Source organism: Cupressus sempervirens, chromosome 4 (assembly GCF_028749045.1).
Source record: "Cupressus sempervirens isolate cs-2001-9-10 chromosome 4, ASM2874904v1, whole genome shotgun sequence".
Classification (NCBI taxonomy): Eukaryota; Viridiplantae; Streptophyta; class Pinopsida; order Cupressales; family Cupressaceae; genus Cupressus; species Cupressus sempervirens.
The window spans coordinates 910,209,875-910,235,520 of record NC_143121.1 but is presented as its reverse complement, the minus strand read 5'-3'; the positions used below and the strand labels follow the sequence as shown (position 1 = coordinate 910,235,520).

Here is a 25,646-nt window from a genome sequence, read left to right as displayed (position 1 = left end):
AAAGTCTGCAAATATTAATGCTTACCAAGCAGATCTTACGTGACAAGAATCCTTAGCCATCTGGCATATTATAATTTACGATATATTCATAATTTGTATTGCTGGCCACATTTTAGTATAATATGTGGTCTTTTTCTGTTGAAGAATGCTTCCACCTCTCCTGCTATTATCTTAGAAAAAATGCATGAATAATGCAGTTATCTAAGATTAAATTATTCCCAACAGGAATCATATTCCCATAATCATGTAATTTTAGTTCAAACCTTCATGCAAACTGTGTTTTATGATGAGGAACACTATGCCTTGGGAGATGAATGATGTAAAAGGCTCCAGCATGAAAGATGGAAGCAAGAAGAAAAATCTGATTTTGCCAGAGGAATACACATATCTGTCAAAAAAATAGTTTTTCATTAAAAAGGTACGACTGACTAACTTAACCCTTATAAATAATTTGAAGCAATGTCTTTTTATATAAGTGCTTAAAGTTAAGCATGACAAAGCTCCAGAGCTATTTGTCACTATCTCCTCATTTTGTAAACTCAATCTAACTCTTCCATCTTAACAAAACATGTAAACATTTGGCATAATAAGCCAAAAGTGCACCAAGAATCTTGAGCATAGGTGAACATTAAGCAAGTCCTACAAGCTTCTCACTAGCTTCCCACAATTTTCTAGCTTTCTCGGAATCACTGGCTTCTTCCGATAACTGATTCTCAAATGAAGCTCTGTCTTTGTTCCAGCTCCAATATACACCTGATTTGCTCAAGCTGGGATCACCAACCACCTGCATTACATGCAATTGGGATCCGATTCTCAAAAACAATGAAGCAGACCAGGTGAAATCAATCAGATTCTACTTATCAAGAATGGGATAAATACATACCTTTGCAAGTCTCTGTCCTGCTTCCTCTTCTGAAACATATCCTTTAGTTATATATTTCTGGAAGGGTGGAAAAAGAATCCTGAACAGAGGAATATGCTCACGGAACAACCCTGTAGTAGCAATGCATCCTGGGTATAATGATGCAAATGTAATACCAGTTTCTTCATGATAGCGTCTGTGAAATTCCTGCATAGTTAACATGTTACAGACTTTACTGTCCTTATATGCTTTTGCTCCATCAAACTCACCCCCATCAATCATGGGTGAGCTATTAACTCCATTCAAACCACCGGCAAGCCCTCTGAGATCACCAAGATTAGCCTTGGGTGGAACATTTCCCGCAAGGGTATTTGTATTACCTGTTAGCGTACACATATGCATTACAAAGTTCTGCCTACCCCAGAGAAAAGGATTTTCTAAATTTGGTTTTCACATTAATTTGGCTAAATTGTAAGAAATAGACCATCTATAAAATGTCACAATTGTATGTTAGTTTATTTCGGCTATTTCCACACTTCTTGAGAATCTATTAAGGGCCTTGGACCAATAAATTCTTAAAACTATAAATACCGACACATATATATTTGTGTTATTTTAAAATTCCAAAAATATTTTTAGAGAGTCTGCAACCTTCAGAAGAAGCTTTTCCTGATCTTACTTATGAGTTTTCACATGTAATGCTATTACTTTCTAATTTTTTAGGATAAACATTTAGGCTTAAATAAAACATGAAGTCATACAAAAATTTAGTTCCAAATCTCAAAACAAAAAAGTTGTTGTTGTGCACTTAAAAAAGGAAGAGATTAAAAAGTACCTGTAATTGATCCTACAATTATGACCCTCTTTGAACTGTAATCGGACTTTTTCATATCCTCTATCAGCAATCGGGATAACAGGAAGTGACCAAGATGGTTTGTGCCCACACTCAACTCAAATCCCTCGGCTGTGAACCTTGGTTCCTTGGCAGTGGGCAAATAAACTGCAGCATTACAGACCAACACATCTAGTGGCCTTCCAGACCGCCGAAAGTTATCGACAAACTGTCTTACACTTTCTAAAGAAGACAAATCCAAGTGAATGACTGAGTAATTCTCCTTAGGAATACCAACAGATTTAGCAGCTCTTTCTGCCTTGAGGAAATCTCTACAAGCCATAATAATATGCCATTTCCCACTCTCTCCAAGAGCTTTAGCTGTAGCAAGCCCTAAACCAGAGGATGCACCAGTTATAATAACATTACCCTTTCTTGCCGTCTTTTTACTATCGGGGGGTTCCTGAGTTACCACTGGTGCAGCCACAGTTTGTGCCCTAATCTTGAGGATATGGGTATTCCTGTTCATAGCCCTCTGTTGTACAATAAATAAAAGATTAAACAGCTTATGTCAGTGAAACCTTAAACATCGGTAAATTATGTAGCGATATCCAATTATTCTAAAGAAAATGCATCAAGTAGATTTGAGATGGCCTCAACAATGTATCAGGATTCATGGAAAACTGTGAGCAGACGACAGAAACACTGTTGTAGAGAAATTTACAGACCCCAATATTGACATTATATTTGATATGGCACATAATGAAAACATGTTTATCATTGGAGAATTTAGAATACTCTGGCGTAAAAATCATTTCTTATTAATTCATGGCTATCTGAATGAGAACCAAATTCACAGAAGTGGACTACCCCAACCAGCATTATCATTAGAGATACGTTAGTCTGCTTTTATCCACATATATGTATTGTCCGCAAAGAATCTTACAGCCATATAACATTTTTTCATAATTTCAAGTCAATTAATCCTCAGTTTTCAGAGGGCAGTTCTATTTTGAGAGATGCAGTGTAACTTTAGAAGTGACATTTGTCGAGCCACCAGTTCTATAAAAGTTTGATTATCTCTGTGTAACTCTTGAAACTAAAACATTATTAAAATTCAAATCACTGTTCAAACCCAGAAGACAAACAATAATTGCCACATAAAATGAAGAACTTACCTTGCCTCCATTAGCGGGTAGACTGAATTCTTGCTTCCCATGTTCCGCCAGTGATACGCCTAGAAAAACAGAGTCCCTGGCAGGACCAATGTATGCTCCCTGCCACCAACGATTTTTATAGTCTGTGTCATGAAAAACAATTTGGGTACAGTGAAAGCAATTTGAAATTGGCGGCCATTTAAACAAAATTTAAATTACCTCCTTCTGCAGAGGAATTGTTCGGGACAGAGGTGATTTAATGGCAGATTGATGAAGAGCTCCTGAAATAGAAGCCATTATACTATACAAACAGCTGCAATTTGCCCTTTACTTCCTAAATTGAGTGACTATTACAGCATGTTCTAGTATGATACTATCTAGACTACGCCAAAAATTTATCGCCTCATATAAAATTTATTTTGGGTTATATATGCAGATTACATAAAATAGGATAGATCGATTGCTAAATATCCATGGAGAAGATAAGATAATGTGAAATGTTGTGTTTCAATGTGATTTTGCCAGCTGGAGGAAAGTTCAGGTATGGTTGAAGATTAAATATTTTCTAGCCAATCGAGAAGTTTGGGTAGATACGGTTGGGATCATTCTAGATACGGTTGGGATCATTCTTTAGGCTCATAGTGCTTTATAGAATGGTAGCCTGCAAATAAATTAATCAAGAAACTATTTTATTTATTTATTTTTTAAGTGAACAAAGCATATAATAAAATAAGTGATGTGTTAGAGTAATTAGATATTTTCTAATTAATTCTAATTTGCTTAAGCTAAATTTTAAACATATGATAGTTAATTATTTTATTAATTATTATTATGCAACTTAAACTTTTTTAGGGTTTTGATCTTCTTTATAAAGACGATCTTTTTTTGTAATTATTAACCAATTCATTGTTGATAATAGCAATATATATTTTTGTTCATCAAGAATATTGCATTTGTAAATCTGACAATTCCAACCTCCATAGCTTTTTGTTTCTCTCTTCTGTGACGAGTGTTTGCATGCAAGTGATTCTTGGGAGCTATGAGGTTGATCTTTCATCAACTTCAACATGATATTAGAGCTCCAAATCTGCATGTCGTTGTTATGTTTATGAGAAGTTTGGCTTGACTTTCAGATCTATGTTTTTCCTTTCAGAAGGTTTCATTTTTTAAAGTTTTTTTTTTGTATTCGAATCTAGGGGGGGTCACCATTTTTCAATGTACTTTAAGCCCAAACGAACCTCACCATTGAAAGGCACTTGAAAACTCTCGTTTTTATATAAAATACGTCCAATTTGGACATTGTTGAAATCTAAGGCAAAGAATTTTTGCACCTAGACCATCTTGACGTGGGCAAGCAAATCGAGATGGTGAGATTTTTTAATCACAAAATTATTTCTATATTTTGTTTAGAAAAAAAAATTTCCCCTTTTAAATAAGGCTAGTGCAACTTTTTTAATAGTTGCATGTGGTTATTTTGGAGGCCAATCGTTGGTGACTGCATTAAGTGGCCAATGCTCAGTACCTATGTACCACTGCCCAGATCTGATTCGTACATGTCAATTGTGTATAGACGTTGACCTTGTGTGAGGAAACTTGAAAGGAATAATATAATTGTTTCCACATAACCCATAATAGATCTGAAATAAATATGCAATTGAAATCCACATGCAAGAGAATAGACAACATACCCACAAAATTGTGAAACAAGATATACCTTGGAAAACTCTCGTTGAGAGAAAAACCCAACCTCCAAAAGCATCCATCACTAGTATTATTCAGCAAAAAACACCATTGCAATACAAACATGGAAGTCTTCAAAGTCATAGCCACAACTAAGCAATCCATGTGAACAAGCATGAATCCACACATTTCATGCCATGCTTCCAACCTTCACAAATGCTCCCTTGACTAACCTATCAAGCCTTGTCCCATTCGACTCTTTTCTTTTTTCTTTCTTCTTCTCACACCAGCAACTACCCTTATGGTTGCTTATATAGTAGCAAGTTCCACAAAACCACCAAGTGGTATTACATAAACCATGTACTACCTAACCCCTTGACCCCACATTTAATATTGAAATTTTAATTCTTTTCCCCGATATTAAATAATTACATGAAATATTATCATAATGTTACAATACAACTCTTCAAATATATCCCATGGGATCTTTACATGTTGCACGTCCATCTAGGTGCAACATTACTTAATAAAATAAAATAATACTATATAACAATATCATGCAATGTATGCAACACCTATTATCTCAACAATCTCTCACTTATTGTATACATTGCATAGGGTCAATCTATAGCCACATAAATGAACAAGGAAACAGTCCCTCCTAGCACATCCACCATCATGGATCAAAATACATCATGTGCTTCATCCTGGCACCCACAACAAAATCAAAGTATCTAACATCTCAAACATGACTGATCTCACCTCCTATTATGCCACTGTCACTGGAAATACATAGAAACCATCCAAAGAGAAAGCCACCCAACCTATCATGTTAAAAGATCATAAAATCATGTACTAACTAAAATACCAAGCACAAAAAACCTAATCCAAAGGTAATCACATGTATTCATAGTTGTCAAAATATCCATAGCTAAATAGCACCCACAACAAGTGTCAAACCAATCCAAATATCTATACCTCCAAAGGTATACCAAGTAAATCTCACATCATCAACATATCCAATCTGTAACCTACAATCACAAGCCTCAAGAGCAATACCTGTCACATATATACTAAGAAGTTCCCACTGCAAAAGATAATGTCAAATCTATAACCAATCCACTCACAACATTTCAAAGAAGTGAATCCTATTAGAAATAGGGATTATTGAGAGAGGGGGGTGAATCAATAATCTACAAACTTTAGTTGCCAATTAGATATTATTTCTTACTTTAAACCATACATAACAAAGTAATAAAGTAATGTTGAATAGTAACAATAACCATGCACAAAGATGACTCATAACACCATATTTTGTTAACTACGGAAACCCTGGCCAAGGAAAAACTCTGGTGGTGATGATAGCCACTAGATAATATACTGATATATAAGTTCCTTGTTAGAGGATGGACCCTGTTAGGAGTCAATGAACAAATTCAGTATAAAGAGTCACTGTTAGGAGACTTTGAATCCCTATTAGGAGATTTCAACCCTGTTAGGGGTTGTGCCAACCTTGTTAGGAGTTGTAGTTGTTAATGTAAATAATTAATTATTATTACACTCTACTTAAGTTTACTTAGGTTAATGCATTATTTTATTAATTATTAACTAGACACCTAGGAGTATGCATACTCATATGAGTTGTCTCGCTGACAACACAGGAGTTAGCAATCTAATTTAACACATGGTATCTACAACACAGGAGTTTGCATATTTATCTGAGTTGTCATGTAGACAACACAATTGTTTGCACTCTAATTAAGCACATGGTGTCTACAACATCTTTTTACATGACACACCTATGATAAGCTTATCCTCTCATCATCGCACTAACTTTTGTGCTCAATGGAGGATAATCCACTCTTGGTGGACATGTGCTTAGTTGTGAGACTTATCACTTTGTTGACTCCTAGTCATTCTAGAGGCCTTTATATGCAAGCACTCCTAGTGTGTATGTAACAACAATTTATTTTCATATTGTTATTCTAATCATACTTTATTGGTCCATTTTGTGCTAGTGCTTGAGCTTCTTGATCTTGGGTGATTGTTTCCTAAGGCAAATTCTTACATGGTATCAGAGTTGAGGGAGCTTCTCTTCACATAGCCATTGGAGACCCTTTTTGCTTCACCTCTTGGAGGATCTTGATTTAGATCCAGAGTATCTGCAATTATTGAGAGTTTCTAGAGCCAAAGTGAACCTCACCATTGTGTCTGAATGATCGATTCGGTGAATTTTGACTATAAATTTGCCTACCCTAAGCCATAGTCAAATCTGACAAAAAAAATTTGCAAATCGAAACTCGAAGGCCTGATTTGCAAAATTAGTATGATCTCTTTAGATCTGTGCAATTAATTTTTCAGATCTGAATATTTTTGCGTCTCTGAATTTTTGTTTTTCGAATTTGCATTTTATTTTCAAAATTCTGCGAAAAAATTGGCTTGTTAGGCCAATAGGAGAGATTTTTTACAGGACAAGATTAGAGTTTGTTGGTGCAAATTAGATATTGGCATCATATTCAGAAGGTCAAAAAACTCTCAAATTGACTTTTGTTTCATCAAAATCAGACATCTAAGGTGAAATGTAGAGTTAGTTGATTTTTGGAGGTGCGATGGCAGTGATTTAGGAAAAATAATTACAGGAATGATTTTCAAATAGTGACATCTCCCTCATACGGACTCCGTTTTCCAAGTAATTTTTTTGTTTTGGGGTAGAATTTCGTGATCTACACATTGGTGTAGGATGTTTGAGATCTTTGTTCTTGAATTTTTTAGCAAATCGCAAATCTCAATTTTTGTAACTTCAAAGGCTTAGTTCAAGCTCACCTAGACACATATTCAAGTTCTATTTTATTTTTAAATGCATAATTTTTCATCTACTTTTCAGATCTGCAATTGAATTATAGGCTTGTGTGGACAGAAACACCACTTTCAGAAATAAGTCCTTTTTTGTATTGTATTACTTTGATAAAATTTCAAAATTGTTGTACATCTGAGCTACATTGCTAAGTACCAGATTTGAACTCTAAGAGGAGGTTGTAAATAGTAAAATAGAAGTCCACTTTTATCCATTTTGACAAGTGGCCTATTGTAAACGTACTACATATAAAGTTCCAAAAGCATCATTTGAGGGGTTATTTGATTGAGTGAAAAGGGGTGGTGTCTTGTGTTCTTGTGTCTCTCTTTCTCTTTTGTACTCTTGTTAGAAAGGTTAATCTTTCCTTGGATATATTTTAATTGGGATATTCCAAGGGTCCCTACATGTAGTTTGTCCACTTGTACACATGTGGAGGACATGTCATTGTTTGTCCTTTATTCCACATGTAAGGACAACTCTTGTTTATTTCTTTATTTAGTTTATCCTCCTTAAGAGGATTGTGACACTTTGCACACACCTATTATGAATGTGGCATTCATAGAAATGGGAGTTACAAATGCAACTCCTCTCTCATCTCTATATAAGAGATGCTCCTCCTTCTTTCTTCACAATTACAACACCACTCTAAGCACTTGATGTTATTGTATTGAGCTACTTTTGCTCCAACACTCTCTCTCTCTCTTCTCTAGGCATTTTCCTTCATTCATAATACTCACAAGGGGTTTTCTTTGCTTTCCCCTTATAAATCCTTGTCTCCATTGTTGAACCATCTTGGTGTATGCTCTTGGAGTTGCTTATCTTATGGTAACATTGTTTCACACTTAACTTACTTGGATTGTTTCTCGTTCTTTGCTCAACATTATCATTTCTTACATGGTATCAGAGCTTGGTTATCTAATCCTTGTTTTTAAGTTTTGTGGTGAAGGTTTCCATTCATTGGAGCACACCTTATTTGGAGACGTTATTGAGAGAAGAAGTTTGTGTTGTGATTTTAGCTCTTTTTAACTAATCTTATGCATGCAAGCTTCATATATTTTTTAGTAACTCTCTTTGGAAGGCTTGCCGCCAAAGGGTTTTTTTGTAAAGCTTCATATTTTTTACTAACCCTCTTTGGAAGGCTTGCTGCCAAAGGGTTTTCTTGCAAAGCTTCATATTTTTCACTAACCCTCTTTGGAAGGCTTGCCGCCAAAAGGTTTTTCTTAGTAAATTTCAATTTTTTTTTTGTTTGTTTTGGATGGCATGCCGCCAAAACAAAAAATATTACATTAGTAAAGCTTTTTATAAAAACACAATAGTAAAGCTTTCTAACTCTCTACTTTTTCCTACTTCATTTATAAAAAAAAAATTCTTTAAAAAATAAATATTTCACTATATTGTGTTTTTTATAAAAATAGTGCAAAGCTTAAAATATATTGTGTTTTTAAAATATATAAAAATAAAAAATATATATATATTTTTTTTTGAATTTGGTTGGGCGGCCGCGCCACCCGCGCGCCACCCCCACGTCGCCGCGTGCAAACGACGCCGACGGTGCAGACCCCGCGCCGCCGTGCGCAAACGCTGCCGACGGTGCAAACCCCGCGCCGCCGCGCGCAAACGCCGCCGACGTTGCAGACCTCGCGCCGCCACGCACAAATTTTCTCTCACAGACCCTCGCCGCCGTGCGCAACCACCGCCTCCCCAAACGCCGTCGCGCGCAACTGCCGCGCGACACTCTTGCGCCGCTGCGAACCAGTTGCGCCGCTGCGCACCGCCGCCCTCTGCATCTTTGCCCCAACTCTGCAACTCTGCTCGCAAATAAACCCTCACCACCGCTTCCGCCGCTCCCATAACTCCGCCCGCAAACCTTTCCGCGGCCCGCATCCCGGACACGCGGCAACCGCCGCCTGCAGTGCCCGCATCCTCCACTGCCACGTTTTTTTAAAAAAAATTTTAACCACCGACCTCGGCCACTCCTTTGGCCACGCGGCAGCCACCGACGAGCTCCGCTCCCCTTTTAAAAAAATTTTAAAATTTTTCCCCCTCTTTGCTAATTTTCCACCTTTTATGTTTTTAAAATTTTGTTTTAACTCAAACTAATAAAACTTGTTTTATATTAATGTTTTTATTTGTTTAATAAATCAATTTTTAATTCTCTCTGACACAAATAGTTAAAATTAAAAGAAAATATTCTTAATCTTATAAAAAAAAAAACAAAAAAAAACAAAAAAAACCAATTTTTTTTCAATTAATAAAATTTAAATTTTTTTTCTCTCATTTAACAACATTTTTTTCAATTCATCTGATTTTCAAATTAAGGGCATTTTTTTTCAAAAAAAAAGCGAAGAATTTTTTTAATCATGTCAACATTAATTCCAGAAATCAAACTTAATTATTCTAATTATCATTCTTGGAAAACTCATATCTCATTTATTTTTCGTTTTAAACATCTCTTCGAAATAGCCACTGACCCTTCTCTTGAGCCCGGTTCAGCGGCTACTGAAGACGAGAAAGATACTTGGAAAGCTAAAAACGAAGAAGCTTTAGGGTTAATTGGTATTTCTATTATTCCAGATTTATATGTCTTAATTGCTCACTGTTCTAAAGCTCATGATGCATGGTCTATCTTGAAAACCAAGTATGACAGTGGCGATGAATACCGCAAAATACAATTGCAAGATCAACTTGAAGATCTCAGGTATGCAGATTTTAAAGGTATGGATGAATTCCTCTTAAAATTTGATTCTCTTAAAAGTCAAATTATGGCTTTAGGTGTTCAATTAGAGGACATTAGGTTAATTCATCTTATTCTTAAAAAATGTCTTCCTAGACAGTTTCAACAGTTTATAACCAATATTCATGCACAGCTTGCTATTCCTACTTTAACTTCTCAGTTAACTTATGTTATTTTTCAAACTTTATTAAGACAGGAAGAAGCTAAGCTAATTCAGTTTGGTACTCTCAAATCAACTGAACATGCATTTGTGTCTAGAAATTCAACTAATAATTTTCGTTCCAATAATAATAATTACAAACAATCTAATTCTAATTCAAATAACACAAACAATAAATTTCATCCCAAATATAATAATACCAATCATCCTAATAATACTCGTAATACTAATAATCAAAGGAACCATTCCAATTCCAAACCTCATTGTTCTTATTGTGGCAAAGATGGTCACCTTGTCAATAACTGTTTTAAAAAACAAAATGATAAAAAACCTACGAATCCTAGTAGCAATCATCAAACCTCAAACCATAAAAAAGGTCATTTGACTAGTTCTAATCCTCGTCATGCTTTTACTTGTAGCTTTAATCTTTGTAGACCTTTAGAATGGATTGTTGATAGTGGTGCATCGCAACATGTCACTTCTCATAAAGAAATTTTTGATTCTTTACAACCTGATATTGCTAACATTCCTATTCAGTTAGCTAATAATCAGACTTGTAAAGTTGAAGGACTAGGTGATGTTACTATTCCTAATGGTAAATTGCATGATGTTTTATATGTACCTAACTTGAAAACTAATCTACTTTCTGTTTCACAGCTATGTCAGAACTATAAAGTTGAATTCTACAAAGATACATGTTATATTATAGATCCTCAAACTCTCAAAGTGATTGCTCATGCTAAAATGGATAATGACAATTTGTTTAAATTCCATGAATTTTCTAGTTCACGATATTCTTTACATACTTCTATTGATTTCAATCTATGGCATGAAAGACTTGGTCATTTAAATTCTGATTATATTACTTTCATGCAAAAGCATAATATGGTTGATGGCTTGCCTCACATTATTCCTTCCAAGATTGCCTGTACAGGTTGTATGAGTGGTAAGATGCATAGGGAGCCCTTTCCAAGTGGAAAATCATGGCGAGCAACTCATCAGTTGCATCTTGTCCATAGTGATCTTTTGGGCCCCATGGAGAATACCTCCATCCAAGGTTCTCGGTATGCACTTACCTTTGTTGATGATTTTTCTAGACGAACTTGGATCTATTTTTTGCATAGCAAGGATCAAGTTCTTGATATATTTATTGAATTTCAGTTATATGTTGAAAGGCAATCTGGGTATAAACTTAAAATTCTTAGAACTTATAATGGGAAGGAATATGCGAATAATGCTTTTCATTCTTATTTGAAATCATGTGGAATTAAGCACGAGCTTACTATTCCTTATACACCACAACAAAATGGTGTAGCGGAAAGAAAGCATCGCACCATTGTTGAAATGTCTAGAAGCATGTTGCATGCTAAAAATTTGAATTATAAATTTTGGGTTGAAGCCATGTTTTGTGCAACTTATATTCTTAATCGGACTCCTACCAAAGCTCTCAAGGCTATCACTCCAGAAGAGGCTTGGTCTGGTAGGAAACCGAATTTACATCATTTACGGATATTTGGTTCTATTGCTTATGTTCATATGCCTAAATAGAAAAGGCATAAATTAGATGCTAAGTCATCTCCTTATATGTTTGTTGGCTATGATGAAAACACTAAGGGTTATCGTGTTTGTGATTCCACTACTAACAAAGTTCAAGTTGCTAGAGATGTTTGTATTGCAGAAAATGGCGTTCATGATTGCTCTACTACAACGGATGAAGAATTCAGTGGCACTAAAATTGTGCTGGTGGAGGACCAACCTCCTTCTCTTAACCCTACTCTTTCTCTTAATCAAGTACCACCGGTTATTTCTGCTCCTACATCTCATGATACTCAAATAGATACTAATGATACTTTTATTACTCATGATTCTTCCTCTAGTGATAATTCCATTACAACTAAATGCAAACCTAAATGGGCTCAAAACCTCATCAATGAAGCTGATGATTATATTTCTAAATCTGGTGGAATTAAACATAGAAGGATTAATTATTGTAATTATGCTTTGATGACTACTATTATGAATTCTAACGATCCTAAGTCTTTTGATCAAGCTAACTCTCAACCTCATTGGCAGAAAGCCATGCAAGAGGAATATGATTCGTTACTTGCTAATCACACTTGGGACTTAGTCACATTACTTCCTGGCAAAAATCTAGTTTCATGTAAATGGTTATATAAAACAAAATTGAATACTAATAATGAAATTAGTAAGTTTAAAGCTAGACTAGTTGCTAGAGGTTTTTCCCAAATTGAAGGCTTAGACTATAATGAAACCTTTGCACCTGTTGCTAAAATGCGTACTATCAAATTAGTTCTTGCTTTAGCATCTAAAATGAATTGGCCCATTCATCAAATGGATGTTAAAAGTGCCTTCTTAAATGGTGAGTTACATGAAGAAATCTATATGGCTCAACCTCCTGGATTTGTTAAGAAAGGTAGTGAAAATCTAGTTTGCAAATTGAACAAAACTATTTATGGTCTTAAACAATCACCTAGAGAATGGTATTCTCAAATTAATTCTTTCTTCATTTCTCAAGGTTTTACTAGAAGCAAAAATGATCCTAATTTGTATATTAAACATACTAATGATGATATTATCATTGTTATTGTTTATGTAGATGATTTAATTCTCACTTCTAGTTTAGACATTTTGATTTCTGATATTAAATTCCAACTTAAACAAAAATTTCAAATGACCGACTTAGGTATCTTACATTACTTCTTAGGTATGCAAATTTTTCAAACTCCTAATGGTATCTTTATTTCTCAAAGCAAGTATGCTTATGATATTTTAGAAAAATTTAAGATGAATGACTCTAACCATGTTTCAATTCCATGTGAATTAGGAACTAAATTAATGAATGATATGAATACTCCTTTTGTTGATGAAACTTTGTATAGAAAGTTAGTAGGAAGTTTAAATTATTTAACTCTTACTAGACCTGATATTGCTTATAGTGTTGGATTAGTTTCTCGCTTTATGTCTAAACCTCAACAAACTCATTTTAAAGTTGCTAAACGCATCTTAAGGTATATTAAAGGAACTATTAATATAGGCTTATTTTATGATCCAAACTCTGAATTTATTTTACATGGCTATACTGATTCCGATCTAGGTGGAGATCCCAATGATGGGAAATCCACTTGTGGTTATTTTTTCTTTGTTGGTTCAGGTCCAATTTCTTGGAAAAGCAAAAAGGAACACTCTATTTCCCTATGCTCAACTGAAGCTGAATACAAAGGTTGTAACAATGCAGCTAAGGAAGCTTTGTGGATTCGAAGACTTCTTGATGATTTGGGTCTACCTCAACAATTCCCTACACCTATACATTGTGACAATCAAAGTGCTATTGCCTTGGCAAAGAATCCAGTGTATCATGCCCGCACCAAACATATTTCACTTCAACATCACTTCATTCGAGAACAAGTTGAAGACAATCAAATTATTCTTCTTTATTGTAAAGGAGAAGACCAAGTGGCTGATATTTTAACCAAACCACTTTCTAAAGAGAGATTTCAGTTCCATTGTAAAAATTTGGGTTTACAACCCGTTGAAGTAAACTCCCCAAGTAAAGATTAAGGGGGGGTGTTAGAAAGGTTAATCTTTCCTTGGATATATTTTAATTGGGATATTCCAAGGGTCCCTACATGTAGTTTGTCCACTTGTACACATGTGGAGGACATGTCATTGTTTGTCCTTTATTCCACATGTAAGGACAACTCTTGTTTATTTCTTTATTTAGTTTATCCTCCTTAAGAGGATTGTGACACTTTGCACACACCTATTATGAATGTGGCATTCATAGAAATGGGAGTTACAAATGCAACTCCTCTCTCATCTCTTTATAAGAGATGCTCCTCCTTCTTTCTTCACAATTACAACACCACTCTAAGCACTTGATGTTATTGTATTGAGCTACTTTTGCTCCAACACTCTCTCTCTCTCTTCTCTAGGCATTTGCCTTCATTCATAATACTCACAAGGGGTTTTCTTTGCTTTCCCCTTATAAATCCTTGTCTCCATTGTTGAACCATCTTGGTGTATGCTCTTGGAGTTGCTTATCTTATGGTAACATTGTTTCACACTTAACTTACTTGGATTGTTTCTCGTTCCTTGCTCAACATTATCATTTCGTACAACTCTTTTAATTCTTTGCATCATAGGTTCACCTAAAACTCCACTTCTAACTTCACACAATTATACTATATGGAAAGATATTGTATGAGTAGACTAATGGAAAAAGGTTTAAATCTATATGTTGATGGTACAATTGTAAAACCCACTGATGTTGCTATACTAGTTGATTAGCAAGTTAAAGACAAGAAATTATTAAGAGTTGTGCTCATAGAGATCTCTTCTTCCACATTTCCAACTTTAAGGATGCCAAGGGTGCTTGGGAGAAACTTGAAGGTTTGTATGGTAAGGTGGATGAGGAAAAGGGATTCCAAATTGAGGATGATCTACTTCTATCAGATCCTAAAAATTTTGACACAATTCAAAACTATGCCAACAAAGCCAATGAATTGAGAGCACTACTTAAAGATTGTGGAAACCTCATGAAGGATGATAGATTGATTCATCATATCTTGAAGAGGCTACCTTTAGAGTATGCATCTTTTGTTTTGAGTTACAACACTTACAGGTTGACCATAAGAAGTGCCTTCACTAAGCTTTCATTTGATGCATTTGTAGAAATGTTGATGTTGGAACAATCTAAGTTAATAGATATGATAATTCTCAAGTCGTCCAAGTCTATAGCATTGGTGGCTAATAATGAGAACCAATCAAATCAAGGTGGAAAAAGTTTTACCAACAACAAGAAAAAACAATGAAATAAAAAATCACAATCAGAGACACAACAATCTTCCTCCTCACAACAAAGCAATTCTTCTTCCAACAAGAAGCGAAACAAAAACAAGAAGGATAAACTATTTTGTGCATATTGCAAGAAACAAAATCATGATGAGCATCATTGAAAGACTAACAGAATAGATGAGTTGGAAAACTTACTTAGGAAGAACAAAATTAATGTGTCAAATGCTTCCAAGGATTCAAATCCGTCCACTTCACAGGGAAATGGGCAAGCATTTATGGAAAGTTCAAGTTCCTCAAGGGAATGGATTCTTGACTCAGGTGCCTCATGTCACATGGGTTCTTCAAAAGGACATTTTTCTTTATTGAAGCAATCTAAGGTACCTCACATCTTTGTAGGGAATGATACACAAGTGGAAGTTGAAGGGAAAGGACAAGTTGAGATGAAAAATGGAGAGTTCAAAGACGTTCTCTATGTTCCTAATCTTAGCACTAATCTCCTTTCAATTTACCAAATCACTCACTATGGAGGTGGCAATAAAGTTGAGTTCATTCCCAATTCAGTATTAGTGCGCAATCTTAAGGATGATTCATTGGTTGCACTGGGTAAAGTCAATCATGACACAAGGCTTTATTCTTTTTCCCACTTTGTGCCTAAGTCTCCTTCACATGCCTTGTTGACACATTCATAATCACAAAGTAAATTATAGCATGAGCGGTATGGACATCTTGCTTTGCGCTATCTTCATCAACTTAGCTCAAAAAAATGGTCAAAGTTCTACCTATAATCAACTTTTCTATAGGTGAATGTTCAACTTTTTTAATGGATATGCATCTAGAAGAGAAGTTTGACAAAAGGGAAGTCTTGGAGAGCATCGGTTGTTCTTGAGTTGGTCCACGTGGTTCTAATGGGACCTTTTTTAGTGACATCAATTAGAAAGGGTTGCTATGTCCTCACTTTCATTGATGACTTTTCACACTACACATGGGTCTACATTCTTCATCACAAGAATGAATTGTTTGATAAGTTTCTAGCCTTCAAGAGTCATGTTGAGAAGTAATCAAGCCATCAAGGTTCTTCATATGGACAATAAAAGTAAATATGTGAACTCAAGACTTAGAGACTCTTGTGAATTTGAGGTTATTGATCTTCAGAATCCTATAGCATTTAGTGCACAAAAGACAAGTGTTGTAACAATGAGGATTAGAACTCTTAAGTCAATGGCAAGTTGTATGATTCAAGCTAAGTCTCTTGATCCATCACTTGAAATTCAAGTTATAAGTAGTGCCAATCACATCCTTAATAGGTCTCCTCATAATGTCTTAGATGGAATGACTCCTTTTGAGGCATGGTGCATAAGAAAACCAATTGTGAAACACTTCAGAGTTTTTGGTTGTCCAACATGAGCACACATATCTTCAAGGGAATGTAAGGCACAACCACCAAGGCCTTGTACTTTCATTGGATATGAAGATGGTATTGAGGCATATAGACTTATGGATCTCGAGACTTATGAGATATTCATAGAGAGGAATGTTCACCTAGCTTATCCTTTAATCCTCTCCATACTTCATACATTGTGAAAACTAATAGTGACAATAGTGATAGTGATTTAATAGGTTCAGATATGGGGATCCTATTGACAGATGTTGAATAAGGTCACAACATCAGCACATTCCACAAGCATACATTGCTACAGTGATAGGTCCATGTAATTCAATATAGTTGGGTACACTTTGTCTTCTAGTTCCAGAATCAGGGGATGACTACATAACATATATTTTAGGCTTCTTTTTGGAGTCCTACGTAGCAGATTTGGGAGATATCATTGATGATATACATATTCTCTTTGATGAAGAAGATCCTTCTTCAATTGTTGTGAGGGAACACTCTGACCCTCTTGTCCATTCTCTACATGATCAGTCTTACCAGGTTGATATGATTGTGGATCCTTATGTACAACAGTTGCAAGAGGTCTATTTATCGTTTGAGGAGAGGCACATGGTTCTTTGGGATATATTCTACATCAATCCTTACTAGATATGAACTTGTTCTTTTTAGCAGTGTTGGAAGGGGTGACTGCCAGTATCGACACAAGGATAGTTGAGCAATTTTCAGAGACACCATTCATCTTCAAGATTCTTTCTACACATTGGGGAAGCATCTCCTATGTACCTATGACATTGTTTCTTCTTAAGGGGAGGAACATTATTCAGCAGTCATGGATCAGCTTCTACATTCATCTTGGAGTAGCTATCACTGATCGACATTCTACATTTTGGGGGGGGGGGGGGGGGGGGGGGGGGGACTACCTTGTCTCCTTTCTTCTTCTTCTATTTCTTCTCTCTTATGGCAGGGGGACTCTTTCCTCTTATGGGATTTTGTCCTTCTCATACTTCTCTATTGTATATACATGATATATGGTGTAATGGGGGGGTCTTAATTACTCCATCCATCCATGCATCTTGTTTTTTCATCTCTCTTTCTAGGGGAGGTTTTTTCCCATGAGGTTTTCCCTCTTTTTTCATTTTCAGAGAAATTGCATTGCATTTTTACATGGGTACCTAACATGGCCTAGTAGTTGAGACACATCATGCATTTTCATAAGCTTAAGTGCATTCCCCTAAGTTGCACTTAAGGGGGGGTGTTAGTGTAAATAATTAATTATTATTACACTTTACTTAAGTTTACTTAGGTTAATGCATTGTTTTATTATTATTTAGTTAGACACCTAGGAGTATGCATACTCATATGAGTTGTGTTGTTGACAACACAGTAGTTAGCAACTCTAATTTAGCACATGGTGTCCACAACATAGGAGTTTGCATATTTATCTGAGTTGTCATGTAGACAACACAATTTTTCACACTCTAATTAAGCACATGGTGTCTACAACAACTTTTTATGTGACACACCTATGATAAGCTTATCCTCTCATCATCACACTAACTTTTGTGCTTAATGGAGGATAATCCACTCTTGGTGGATGTGTGCTTAGTTGTGAGACTTATCACTTTGCTGACTCCTAGTCATTCTAGAGGCCTTTATATATAGACATTCCTAGTGTGTATGTAACAACAATTCATTTTCATATTGTTATTTTGATCATACTTTATTGGTCCATTTTGTGCTAGTGCTTGAGCTTCTTGATCTTGGTTGATTTTTTCCTAAGGTAAATTCTTACAATATTACAATACGTGCAAGATGAGCCCACTGCCCAAACATGCACTTCTAATTGCAATAATAGCTCACTACCCAAACAAGGAATCAAACTTTTGGAATATAGATTCTTTCTCAGTTCAATCTCGGATCACAGAATACCTTCACAAACTTTGCATATGTCCCTTTCACAAAAGTTTGCATACAATTGCTCAACACAATTTCTCCAAGATAGCACATTTAAATTTGCAAGATGTCCTTTGCATAAATACCATGCCTTTTCACAAATTGCTACTATGTTGACTAAGACCACAATACACTTTTCCAACTTAGAGTAAACATCTAGCGTGTCGACCCTAATTGGAGAAGTAATTATTTTGTAAACAAAATAATTCTTTTCCTTTAATTTTGTTGTCTTGTTTCACTGCTAAAACACGAATATCTCTTTTCTATATAGTTTGTAGTGACTTCTAAGGTTATACACATCATCATCGACATGTATACTATCTCCATCTAACTTCGCCAATCATAATATGACATCAGCAACAAGTTACAAACAAAACAATACATTGTTGTATACCAAATTCATACTTAAACAATTTTATGAGTACCAAAAGCTAAGTATCCTTATTTATGAGGTTTCTTGTAAGCATATACATCACGTGTTTCTATAAATGACAACAATTACATATCTTCATTAGCCAATTGTCAACAATCTCCCCCTTTGGCAATGATAGCAACAAAATAGGGAAAATTGGCTAAGTATCAAAAACTTAAAATAAACAACACATTCACATTACATCTATTACAATTTGTCCATGCTCCCCCTTACAATATACTTTCATACTTTTTCTTTCTTCCCGATTTACAATTTTCTTATGTACTTCTCCCCCTTTGATATTAATGACAAAGGTTAAAATGTCAAAAACTATCCATTTGTTGTCAAAATCTTTGTAAATATCTGCCTTAAATTGATAATATCTTCATGCAATCATCAAAAAGAAAAAATCAAACTATCCATACCTTTTGTCCATGTCTCCTTGGTAGATTCAATAGAGGTGAGAATTGCACATAAGGCATATGATGCAATCTCAACAACATTCAGGTCAAAGTATAAAAAGTTAGAATAAGTGTCCTTGGCCTTGACACATTCCTCCAATTGTTTCTCAACAAAAGAAATTTTCAAAGCAATAGACTCTCTGAAATTTGATACTCTCTTCAAAATTTGTTCCTTCTGAAGTTCCAATTTCCTAATATTACTCCAATACTAGTCACTTGTCCTTTAAAATCATCAATCTTACGAGTTGAATGTTATATTTGGCTAGATAGAGGTTTTAGCTCACTCATCTTTCCTCCAATCTGATTGTCAATATTCTTAGTCAATTTTTGAGATAGAGTACACTTAATGTACAATATCTTTCCATTTTGTTGACACTTATGAAGTTCCTTGATACGAGTATCAAGACTTATCAAATCATTCTTAATATTTTGACAAATGGTGCTAAACAAGTTAGCAACATGTGAGATTTGTGCCTTTGTTTTTGCAACATTCAACAAATTTGGGAATTCTTCATCAAAAGTCTTTAGAATTGCTTGTGCCCTCTATTCTGGATCTGCTTCTATGTATTGCACTACTAGAGTACTATGTAATCTATCAGTAACCTCCATCAAGGTTCTTTACAGGATCTTGACTATCTTGTTCTTCTGAATAAGCTTTGATAAAGATTAGATCAATTCAGTTTGATCATCATCATCAGTTGCCAAGCTAGCAAGCAAAAGCATAGTAGATGAACTAGAAGATTTAATGTCATCCTCCCTTTGCCTCTTTGACTCTTTGTTCTTCTTCCTCTTTATTTTCTTTCTTTACCTCTCTTCTCTTCCTCTTCCAATTTCTTTTTCTCATCTTCTTTTGTTTTCTTTCTTATTTCTTCGTTGGCTACTCTTTTCTTTTCTTCCTCTTCTTTTCTTTTCATCTCATCTTCAAGCAATTTCTACTTGGCCTCTTCTATTTTCCTTTTCTCTTCTTCTAGTAGCATCTTCTCCTCTTCAATTTGTCTCAATTTATCTTCAATATCCTTGGTATGAGGTTCATTGTGTTTGAAAACTTCAAATGGATTTGTATCATCAATGTTAATGGTAAAATTAGTCTAATATATCTGCATTGTATCACTACTCACTGACACTTCTAAGGTTTTGGGTGCTAGTGAAAATGATTCTTTAGACTTTTTCATCATTTGACTTAGAGTTGTTGCAATCTCACTTCTTATCTTGTCTTTCTCACCCACCATAAACATAAATGGTCTTACTTTATTTCTTAAGTAAGGTGAAAGATTGTTTAATAATTTGTTGATTTATTCTTCGTCATCAGTCTTGCATATTGTTCTTAACATAGACTTCTAAAGTTCTAAGTCCTCATCTCTTGCTAGAGCCTTCTTTTATATAAGTTTATCATAGATCTTCTAGTTTACTATGCCTTCAATATCCTTCAGTTTCATATTGTTGGTTATAATGTATCTCACAGTAGAGATATTAATTTGATCTTTCTCAAAATTATTATACAAATCATAGAATTTTTTCATCTAAACAAAGTTTCCTTCCTTAGCAATAGCTAAGTTTATTTTTTCTATCTTCGACTTCCAGGGTTGCCAAGCTTTTCCCATTAACTACTTTGAAGTTGTCACCTTCTCTATTTGTTTTCCTTTTTCTTCTTCTTCTTTTTCTTCACTAGACTCAACAATTGTCAACAATGTCTTTTGTCTCTTTCCTAGTCCCGTGGCTTGTTATTTGACCCTTTTAGTCTTTGTGGTCATAGCTCCCACTAATCTCTCAAATTTTCTCTTCAGTTCACTTGTATGAATATTTTATACTACTACATACAAAATGCTCTATTTTGAAGATGTCTTTGCAATAGATGCTAATAAAGGTTGCACATTCATTATACCTTGCTTCATGGTTTGCCTGACTACTTGTAACTCACTCTCACTCATATTGGCCTTTGATAAAGCTTTATTTATTATTGTTCCTATCTTCTTGTGAGATGCCTTCTCCAACGATGCCTAATGAGTTGACTGGGTAATCTCATCATCAGTTCCAAATTCGTATTCAACTTTGTCCTTCTCTAATTTTAATAGTAAATCAATATATCCAATTGTTGTTTTATCACTCAATTCATAACCTGAGGGATCAAGAAATGTTTTCCAAGGTTCCACTACTTGAATATAAGTAAAATCTGTATCAATCATAACACAAATGTCTTCTTAAAATATATCTATAATTGTAGGTGCAATTCTAAATCTTTTCCTCATTTCATTCTGAAATGTTTTCATAATCAAGTTTCCACTATCCAATACCTTATATGTTGGATGTCTTCTACATACTTTTGTTATTTTCTCCATTGTACACCTATCACTACTCATAATCTCTGTGACTGAAAAATATGGAAATCTTTTTAGCACATGAAATAATATGCAATTAATCAATGATTGAAATCTAAACAAACCATTCTTAGTCCTCTTGATCTTTTCTAGATTCTCTAGAAGTTGCATTCTTAGAATTTCACTAAGATTTAATTGGTCCTTCTCAACACATATCTTGTAGGCTGCATAGATGAATTCAGCTAACAATTCATCAATCTTTGAGCTTGCACATATAGAGTAGGCAATGATTCTACTCAAGAATCTTACGTCATCTTGTTTAATGGTGTTGATCACCATGGCCTTTCCATTATATACTGCCTTTGTATAGCTCTCGACTGTCTTTTTAACCATTTTCTCACCATAGGTATATTGCCTTGTTTACAAAGACTAGTTACCTCATGAATAAGGTTGACTGAAATATCAACTACACTATCTTCCACCCATAGTTTTACATCATGTATTCTACTTAGTATGATATGTGTCCACTCATCTATGTCCAATTCTTGGTAATAATGATATTTGAATAGGTCTAGTTTCTTCAAGTGTTCAAATCTGGGTTTCACAGTCATATCGTGATTAAAAACTAATTCCATATCATTGTTCATATATTCACTCCCAATAAATTCAAACTTACTGGTAAGATAACTTCTTACATCTTCCAAATAAACTACATTGTTTGGTGTAATGGATAATGTTGAGTTAAGGTTGCCTTATACGAGTTTCACAGAAACAATCTTCAATTTCGATCTTTCCTCATTCTCAACATTGTGAACTACTGACATATCCATGATTCTATCTAATATGAACTTTTATCAAATAAATTTTGCGAAAAAATGATAAAATACCTTTTTGCAAAAATAAGGTTTTCTTCGAAATCGCTTGAACGAATCACTTTTGAGTGCTCTATACTTCTAATGTGATCACAATGAAGTGAAAATCAAGTCAGTACTCCATTTATTCCTTCAACTTGAACTTGCATTAATTGTGTACTTTGCAAACACGAAAAAAGTTGTCAATTACATTTGAAATCAAATAACTGCTCAAGATCTTCTATTTGATCTTCAAATGTTGCCTGTGGTTTACTATAGCTTCCTCTCATCATGACAATGCTCCTCAAGACTTCACTTCATGAAATTCTCTGCAAAAACATACTTTTCATCTTCTGTTACAGAATTAACTTCTTTTGTAATACCAATAACTCTTAATTCCTTCATAACTTGTTTAGATAAGCTCCACATTACAGGAAAGCTTAGATACCATCTAAACTTATCTTAATACACCTTTTCCCAACTTTAGTACCTTTAGTTCAATCTCTTGATGAAGTTTTCAAATTTTGGTGTTGTGAACAAGCTTAATTTAACTTAATTGAATCAAACTCAATAACTAACTTTGATGTTCCTATCTCTCATCATCTAGCTTTTCCTTTGAGATGTCCAATCCTTTTACAAATGCCTTATTGGCTTCTTCTCAAAGTTCACTAACTACATTTCTTTGTTCCTCGTTGTCTTTGTTAGTTCTAGAGTTCCTTTCATGGTTCCTTTTGTCATTTCCAATGTTTGTTCCATCATTCCTTCTATTTTTGAAGTTTCTTCCATTGTTCCTTCTATCTCTAAAGGTTTTGTCCATTCTGCACTACTTTGTTGTATGTCCAAAGTTATTACTTAACTAACATACTAGAGTTCTGCTTCTAGGATTTCGTTGATAATCAGGTGCATGACAATTCTGAGCAATGTTTCCAAAGTTGTTAGACTTATAACACATGGTCTATCTTCTATCTTCATAAGGTCTTCCTTGTCTTGATGTCCTTTCAACAGATCTTCTTATATCTGAAGGGTTAGTATTTTTAGACATTCTACTATTCCTTCTATCATTATCATATTTAGGTTTCCTAAATCAATTTCTTTGTAACCTATACCATGACAATTATGACAATAAAAGTCCTTAACATGATTAAATGACTTATTTGTACAATCTCTTTTCATATGACCTATTTCATTACATTAAAAATGCTTACCTCTAAATTCATACCTAGTTTCCTTAGGAGATTCCACTTGCTTTCGTTCATCCAATATTTCAACTTCCTTGTCTTCTTTAGGTTTATCAGGAGATTGACTGGATTCAATCTTATCATTAGATTTTTTTTTTTCTTTCGAATATGATCTAATCTCAGGTTTCTTTGCAGTCATGTTACATAGATAACCAAGACCAATCTTATCATAAGTAGGTCTCTGTATTGATATTGAATCATCAAGTTTTTCTCTACTAGAAAAAGATTCTCAATTTGTTTCTTGTACTGAGTTAATTCACCTTTCACAATAGTGTTGTACTTATGAAGTTCTTCATGATCTTCTTTCAATGTTTCAAATTCAGATGTCTTCTTTGCCAGACTTTCTCTAAAGTCTGCATTTTCAATCTTCAAATTAGTTTCAATTTTGCTAGGATCATTCCTCAAAGTTAACTTTAGATTCATAATCTTCAATTCATGCTTCAAGATCTCATACTCTTTCTTTAGTTTTGAATAATCATCATCACTAGTAGATTTGGTAGATTCAGGCTTGGATTTAAGATGTTCAATCTTTTACTTTAATTGTCCATTGTATACTTTGGAGTCTTTATATCTATCCTTCAACTTATCTCTTTCTTCAGTAAGGAGATCAATTTGTTCAAGTGCCTCTTCAAGGTTCTTCATCAACTATTTTATATACATAGGGATCTTACTCAAGTTGTTAACTATGCTCTGATACCAAATGTTAGAAATAGGGATTACTAGGGGGGGGGGGGGGGGGGGTGAATCAATAATCTACAAACTTATGTTGCCAACTAGATATTATTTCTTACTTTAAACCATACATAACAAAGTAATAAAGTAATGTTGAACAGTAATGGGAACCATGCACAAAGATGACTCATAACACTATATATTGTTAACTAGCGAAACCATGGCCAAGGCAAAACCCCAATTGGGAGGATACCCACTAGATAATATACTAATATATAAGTTCCTTTTAAAGGATGGACCTTGTTAGGATTCAATGAGAAAATTCAATATAGAGAGTCTCTATTAGGAGATTCCAACCCTATTCGGAGTTTTAGTACAGTAGATGCAAGATGAGCCCACTGCCCAAACATGCACTTCCAATTACAAGAAGAGCTCATTGCCCAAACAAGTAATCAAATTTTTGGAATATAGATTCTTTCTCAGTTCGATCTCTAATCACAAAATAGCTTCACAAACTTTGCATATATCACTTTCACCAAAGTTCACATACAATTACTCAACACAATTTCTCCAAGATAACATATTTGAATTTGCATGATGTCATTTGCATATATACCATGCTTTTTCACAAATCGTTGCTAGGTTGACTAAGACCATAATACACTTTTCTAATTTAGAGTAAACATCTAGGATATCAGCCCTAATTGGATAAGTATTCATTTTGTAAACAAAATAATTCCTTTCCTTTAATTATGCTATCTTGTTTCACTACTAAAACATGAATGTATCTTTTCCATATAGTCCATATTGACTTCTAAGATTATCCACGTCATCATCAACAATTATATTATCTCCATCTAACTTCACTAATCATAATATGACATCAGCAACAAGTTACAAACAAAACAATACACTATTGTATACCAAATTCATACTTAGAAAATTTTCTAAGTACCAAAAGCTAAGTATCTTTATTTTTGAGATTTCCTATAAGCATGTGCATCATGTGTTTCCATAAATGAAAAAAATTACATATCTTCATTATCCAATTGTCAACAAATCCTTGTAGTCTCAAGGACATCCACAACATATAAACCAATAACCTACAAGAACAATTCTCATAACAAGTCTCCAACACTCTCCCATGTTCTCCATAGCCAACAAAGGAAATAAATAAAGGAATAACCATGTCATCTATCACATGACATATATGAGCACAAACCAATGATCACAATCTCTAACCAATCTCAAATCCAATGT

At 34.4% G+C, this 25,646-nt stretch overlaps 1 protein-coding gene across 1 annotated transcript; it reads right to left on the bottom strand.

Annotated features, from left to right (window-relative positions):
- Positions 1–389: 389 nt before the first annotated feature.
- On the bottom strand, positions 390–3,254 carry LOC149564350 (protochlorophyllide reductase-like). The gene is made up of 5 exons (XM_089827407.1): positions 3,071–3,254; positions 2,873–2,971; positions 1,698–2,229; positions 884–1,242; positions 390–784 (listed from the first exon to the last, which is right to left on the bottom strand). Exons 1-5 carry the CDS (start codon positions 3,146–3,148, stop codon positions 629–631), a joined length of 1,224 nt encoding a protein of 407 aa, XP_089683533.1. The 5' UTR covers positions 3,149–3,254; the 3' UTR covers positions 390–628.
- Between the last annotated feature and the right edge of the window lie 22,392 nt (positions 3,255–25,646).

Bases quoted from the DNA above. Each gene is read 5' to 3' on its own strand.
- LOC149564350 (XM_089827407.1), bottom strand. From the start codon at position 3,148: ATGGCTTCTATTTCAGGAGCTCTTCATCAATCTGCCATTAAATCACCT. The intron at 1,243-1,697 runs GTACTTTTTAAT...GTACGCTAACAG, and splicing joins AATTGTAGGATCAATTACAG to GTAATACAAATACCCTTGCG. The intron at 785-883 runs GTATGTATTTAT...CATGTAATGCAG, and splicing joins CAGGACAGAGACTTGCAAAG to GTGGTTGGTGATCCCAGCTT.